The sequence below is a fragment of the Anser cygnoides genome, chromosome 1 (assembly GCF_040182565.1).
Source record: "Anser cygnoides isolate HZ-2024a breed goose chromosome 1, Taihu_goose_T2T_genome, whole genome shotgun sequence".
Taxonomy (NCBI): Eukaryota; Metazoa; Chordata; class Aves; order Anseriformes; family Anatidae; genus Anser; species Anser cygnoides.
This window is the reverse complement of record NC_089873.1, coordinates 103,461,000-103,468,088: the sequence shown is the minus strand read 5'-3', so window position 1 is coordinate 103,468,088 and position 7,089 is coordinate 103,461,000. Positions and strand designations below refer to the sequence as shown.

Here is a 7,089-nt window from a genome sequence, read left to right as displayed (position 1 = left end):
GTCTGCATCTGAGAAATATTTTCTAACATGGCATGTGTCCTCTAAAGAAATGGTTCACCTAAGCTGATTCACCTGAGCCTGAAGCAGAGAGCTCTGGAAGAGTTATTTCTTGGATTGGTTTCACTGGATCAGACACACAGATGTACTTGCTGTTCCTTTACACATTTTTTTTTAGGGGACCATGAATTAATGAGCTCCGTGTTTCAGTATTTGCTAGTTCTGCATGAGGGAGGGTTAGTCCAGAGGTTTGGCTCAGAGGACTGACAGTAGCAGAGAGGTTTTACTGCAGCTGCAAAATAGTGTGAATTATGAAAAACTGTTCTTTGGCACTGGGACAAAACTCACAGTCATAGGTAAGACAAAAATCAGATCTCTGTATTATGTGTGTAATACTGTTTTAGGGGACAAGAGCATTCTTAATTCACAGCAAAATAATGACCATTTTTCGCTCATCCATGATGACAGGATTAATGATTTATTCGTTGTTTATTAGAAACAGATGTTCTGATATAAAAGTGTAGGGTTTGCAGGCACCAATTTTAAGATTGTTTTCTCTTTTGGCTTATGGTGTTCTGTCTACCCTGACTGTGAAATTCATGATGGGAGTAAGGGAAAAAAAACACTGCTCCCATTGTTCAAGAAAACATTACAGAGTTTGAAAATGAAGGGTCCTTTTTTTTTCTTGGTTTTTTTTTTTTTTTTTCAGTTCTTCTGCTTTGCTGTCTAACAACCAAAAGCAAAATTTCAGAGATACAGCCAAGTTTACTGTTTGTATGCTTGTGGTGGCTGAATCAGGCAGGGAAGGAGCAGTCTTGCTGGTATTTTGCTTCCATCTCCATAGATGGTAGGCAGGCTGCCTAAAATTGCACTGGGACACTGTTTCCTTTTAACATTCTTTTTCACTGTTAAAAAAGATATTAAAAAAAGTCTGTATTCTCTTTCTCTTACTTTTCTGAGAGGAAGTGCACTTTTCTCTGCTACTCATTCTCTTCTTCCCTATATGTTTTCTCTGCCTTCTCCCCTCCAAGGAAAGGATTTAACATCACCTGCTCTATTAATAACATCTGCCCTTAACATCAAGGCTGCTCTGTTGAGCATTTTGGAATCACAGGACGAAAAAACCTGTTCCCTCTGCCACTGCCAGCTCTAACAGCAAACTGTAGAAATACACATGGGTTTGATCCTTTAAACATTCCCATTTTGAGGAACTAAGTAGCTGACAAAAACAGCACAAGGACTCTCTGTGTTACTATATAATGGTGTACACCTGTGCTTTTTGAGTGTACCAGTTATATTTAGAGTTGACACTGTGTTCAGAGTTACACGTAAGCTAAATGTGAAGGACATTTGAAAACTTTCCTTGCATTAATGATACATAACATATACACAGATGATTTTCAAATGGGAATAGAGGTGAAAAACAGCAAGATATTATTAAAATGATCTTGCTATTACGGGAATGGGAGAACTGTGATACTTTTTCTCTTAGATGGATGAAGAATGTTTAACAGTGTATACATGTATTTATGTATGACAGTGATTAAGCATTGCACCAGTGACCTTCCATGACCAATGTGGAAGATCAGAACAGAATGGGCTGTTGATACATAGTTTTCTAATTCTCTTTGCTCTTGCTTGTATCAGTCTCCTTATTCCTTATTCCATTTCAAGCATGCTCATCTCTGGCTTTTTTGTTTTTTCCAATACTTTTGTCATCTTTCCTGTCAGCCTTTTTCACTGCCTTCCTCCTTCTCTCTCTCTCTCTCTTTTTTCTTTTTTTCTTTTTTTCTTTTAGAATGTTGAATCTTTCTCACTATACTTTTCTGTTCTCCTCATCTGTTTCAGGGTCTTCACTCTTTAGCCACTGGGGCTATGAGACAATGAACTTATGCTAGAAAGAATTTTAAGATTAAAAAAATAAATCATCAAACCATGTACTAGGAGCACTAAAAGTGATCAGCCTTACTTTTGGAAGGAAAGCAATGCCAAACTTGCTAGTGAGTTATATATGTAACTATCTAGTTACCTCTTCTGAGGTCTGTATGAGCTCATATTTTTACAGAAGGGCCCTAAGGTTCTTTGTAGAGTAGGCACTGACAATCATTGATTAAGGCTAACAGTTGAAAGAAAACTCCAGGGCTTATGGGTCAAGATCTATGCAAGATAAATTTGTTTATTTATGTATGTCCACTCCAGAAAGGAGGGAATGATCAGGAAGAGCATCCACAACGTATTGTAGAATCATAGAATGGTTTGGATTGGAAGGGACCTTAAAGACGATCTAATTCCAACCTCCCTGCCATGGGCAGGGGCATCTCCCACTAGACCAGGCTGTCCAGGGCCTAGCCCAACCTGATCTTGAACACCTCCAGGGATGGGGCATCCACAGTCTGCCTGGGCAACCTGTTCCAGTGCCTCACCACCCTCTGAGTGAAGAATTTCACTCCTAACATCTAATCCAGATTTCCTCTCTATTAGTTTAAAACCATTCTCCCTTGTCTTAGTATCTGCCCAATCAAAAAGTTGCTCTCCATCTTTTTAATAAGCACACTTTAAGTCTTGAAAAGCTGCAATGAGGTCACCCTGGAACCTTCTCTTCTCTAGGATGAACAACCCCAGCTCTCTCAGCCTTTCTTCATAGGAGAGATGCTCCAGAGCTCTGATCATCCTCATGGCCCTCCCCTGGACCTGCTCTAACAAGGCCACATCTTTTTGTGATGGGCTCCCCAGACCTGGACACAGTATTCCAAGTAGGGCCTCACAAGGGCAGAGCAGAGAGGGACAATCACCTCTCTAGAGCAGCTGGCCACATCTCTGTTAATTCTATCATATGGAAAAAGTAAAAGTTTACTCTTTATCTGGCTCCGTAGTTCTTTCTGAATTTCTGTTTCCATGTGCACTCTGCAGACCTGGCAGAATTATCAAGCTTGATAAAAGAAAGGAACTCTAGTAAAATATATAACAAATATAAGAAAATATAAAAAGGTGGCTTTTAGAGTCACTGCCTAGTTTCTGAATAGCATCTCATTGTTACCTTGTACATCCCTTCTGACTGTAGATATACATATAAGATATACATATATCTGCATATTTTATATGTATAAATATATGTAAGATTAAATGTCTTAAACAGTCTTGAGACTAAAAATATTAAATGCTCTAGGACATGGAACATCTTTTGTTTTCTGAGTGTATAGATTCTCACTTTACTTTGAAAAGTCTAAGGTGAGGTTTTCTCATATCCAGGATAACCTAAATAATAAATAACATAAAGAGATATTTCGTAGTCTTAAAAAAGGATGGCAAGTAAAGATCTAGAGCTAAACTTGCCCCAGGCAGGCTCAGGTTACCTACCTAAAGAGTTATTCACTTCAGATAGTGAGAAAGATTATCTCTTTCTTTTCAGGTCACCCCTCAGCTGGGGCTCCAATTAGGGTATGACATGGAAATATAATTCTGAAGTAAACACTGAAGTAACAGTCCTGTCTTACTACAACTCCAGGAATGTGCTGCAGTCAGCTAAAGATGCTTGTGCCTTACAACACAGGCTTTTATCTGTTACTACAAATACAGGCCTTTTGGGTACTTTACTTTGTTTGCTCAGCTTCTTATAAGCTTTCCTGTTCTTCTGACAGGGACAACACCAGAAATACAAACAGTGCTCCATTTCTGTAGCCAGGCCTTTTATATTTCTGTGCAACGAGTGAATTTTTGCAGTTTCTTGATGTCTATCTGTCTAACAGATAATAATATGTCTAATAGGCATTTGTTAAAAGGCCAGACATACCAGGAGTCACACAGCACAAATATGATGCACAGTTACAAGAGTTTCCTGGCTGAAAACAATAATGGAGGCTCTGGGCTGTACTGCTTTCTCTTTCAGAGAAGAATGATGTAATCATACCACCAGCTGTGGCCATCTTTTCCCCATCAAAGCAAGAGATCCAAGAGAAGAGCAAGGCCACACTGGTATGCCTGGCCTCTGGTTTCTACCCCGACAACCTCAATCTAGTCTGGAAGGTGAATGGTGCTGAGAGGACAGAAGGGGTGGGGACAGATGAGACTTCCACGTCATATGGGAATACTTATTCACTGACCAGCCGACTGAGAATCTCAGCCCAAGAATGGTTCAACCCTTTGAATCGTTTTGAGTGTGTTGCCAATTTTTTTACGAATGAAACACGGGAATCAATACACAAATTCATCTATGGTGATGCTGGTAAGTAAAAAAATAAAAATAAGAGTATCATCATCATGGTGTACAAACTAGAAATCACTTAAAGGAGGAAAAAGGCTGTGGGTTACTTATTTCTATGTACAGTGGTGTGTTCATGGCACAAATTATATGTAAATGTGTACCTATTTCCATATTCCCATACCTGTGTTTCTATTATTATCATTATATATCTATAGGTTTTCAAAGGTTTCTTCAGATTTTCTTAGTGTAAATATATAGTAAAATGTTTATTATGATATAATATATATTATATTTATATTTTATACTATATTTATATATTTAGTGTACTAAATATATACTGATGTAAAATATATAGTATAGTAAAATAAATATTGTGAAATTAAACTTCTAAAATTTGTGCTATATTCACAATGAAGAGAAATGTAACTTTCAATTCATTTTTGTCTTTCAGGATGTGCGCTTACTGAAGGTACGTGTGTCTCCTCACAAGCAAATAAATGTCTGCATTTATTTCAATTCCAGTTTTGCTGATGTTACGTACAAGGGGTACATGATATATATATATATATATATTTCCAATAAAAGAATAACTTATACTTCTACACCTAAAAAGCATGAATGTCAGATTAAAAAAAAAAAAAAAGACTCAGGAATGGCTGGACCTGCATGTTGTACATAGCTGGTTTTTTAGCTCTTCTTTATGTTTACCTTTTGAAATAGTACAAGAAACAATGGAACTTTCCTGTACTGTCATTTGCTCTTTGTATCTTCTCCAGTCCTCAATGTTGCTTTCTATTGGGAAGCTGCTTGCTTATTTTTTTCCTAGAAGAAAAATAATCCCTGAAAGAAAAGAAATCATAGTTAGCCAAGTGATTATGACCTCAAAATTATAACCCCAGAATTCTTAATATTTCCTATTATTGAATTCAGAATGTTTCTTATTAAAAGTCACATCTTTCTGTCAAACTGTGAAGATATCCATATGAATAATTATGATTATTTCCTCTATGTATTCGTAATTACATATTCTTGATTTTGACCAACTTCTTTACCGCTTCAAGTATCTGAAGGCTGAAATGAAATCAGGCTGGTCTCTCAACACTACCACGGTACCTTGAGAGTGAAAAAGATGTAAGAATGAAAGGGTAGATTCCACGTTATTCTGGACTAAGTAAAACTTTGCTTATATATCAGCATTCACAAGGCCACCGAAAAGAATGAGTGAAAAAAATTGTATCTCGCTATTCAGCTTAATTCCATTTCCTAAGGGTGATTAACAAGACCACCCTAGTTTTTCAGCAAGTGTGGTAACACAGTGGTTAAATGTTCCCAATTAGGACATACTCTTTTAGAATAAAGCCAATCTATGTCTTTTCTAGGGTCATTTTCTCCTTTGGTTCTTTGAATCACAATATTCTTTCATCTCCTGTGCTATCACAGGTGTTAACATAGCTATTTATTTGGCTCTAGTTCCTTTGCTTTGCTTAGTTAAAGATTTCAAGAATTCTTATTTGATTAAAGGTACATTAGATCCAGTCTCTCCTGTTGATGATAATTCAATACACCAATGATATTTGGTTTGCAGAGTCCTACATGCTGCATGGAAATTCTCTGAAGCTCACTTACCTCATTCTCTGTGGGAAAGCCTTCTTGTATGCTATTTTGGTGTGCACTCTGATGTTGACAGCCAAGGTATGCTTGTGTATCACTTCCAAGGGGATTTTGTTCACTAGTACAAGCATAAGACAAAACCTAGTCTCAGGCGTGGGGTGTTCTCCATATGCTCTGCAGAGCTGTGTCCTTCCTAGTTTGAAAAATCGCAAGTGATGTATTTTCTATTACTGTTTTTCCACATCTCAAACAAAATCAGTGCTATATAGCAGAGCAATTCCTTCTGGAAATACTCTTTAAACACATGGAAAAAGAGAAGAATAATTATGCACAACTTATCTAGAAGGTAAAAAAAGGAAATATCATATATATCATACTTTTCTATAAGCACTGAAAAGAGACACATGGCTGCAGTAAAGGTAATAAACAGGGGTTTTGAGGAGATATGTGCAATGAATGGGATAAATCTGAAGAAGTGGGAGAAGTTTAAGTAGCTAGTAACTGCCATGAAATACTTTTTATCCATAAGCTTCTCATACACCTAGCAGATAATTCCAGTAAGAGTAGTAGAAGTCTCAGCATCTGTTCCTTTAAAAACAGGACTGGGAGGTATGTTTGAAAAGAGACCTGACAGAGCTGAGAGTGAGTATGAACAGAACCTCAATTATTTTCAAGACTTTTTTGTCTCCTTTTTGAAGGCTTCTTGAGGAAGTAGGTTTGTACTTTACTGGGTCACAATGATCTGTGAAAATCTGTGTGTAAAACTATTAGGTCAGGATGTAAGAAAATAATATGTAGAGGTTGATACTTTCTTGCTACAAAGAAAGGGTGAAAACCGAGAGCTACAACATGCTCGTTTTTGTTAATATTCTTAGGAAACACAACAGTTTAGACACTGATATATCTGGTCTACTATTTCCTAGATTGTTGTATTTGTGGCTTTTTCTTGTTTGTTCATTCTGTTTTGTTTTCATTTAGGCTGGTGGCACACTGTACACAGAATGAATGAATAACCCTCTCCATTGCATCAGCAGGACCAAAGCAAATTCTATTTTTTACTGTATAAAGGATCCAGGCTTCTGTCTAAGATCTTGTTTCTTGTGTTTCTCCGTTCCCTCCTGTTCTTTCTAATATGTTGTAATCAGTGGTGGGTTTTCCATGGACATCCAAAATATCTCTGCCATAGCTTTAAAACTAACACCTTCTTGTTGATTAGAGAGTTGCATCAAGTTGCATCAGCTCCTTGAACTGGGAATAAAGTTTTATCTTCGTTCCACTTG

The 7,089-nt window shown here is 37.2% G+C and overlaps 1 gene segment (V, D, J or C); it reads left to right on the top strand.

Annotated features, from left to right (window-relative positions):
- LOC106048724 (T-cell receptor beta-1 chain C region-like) lies at positions 1 to 7,089 on the top strand. The segment is given in 7 exon segments: positions 1 to 353; positions 2,605 to 2,750; positions 3,884 to 4,219; positions 4,650 to 4,667; positions 5,784 to 5,890; positions 6,410 to 6,451; positions 6,788 to 7,089. Coding segments are annotated over 6 exon segments (609 nt in total).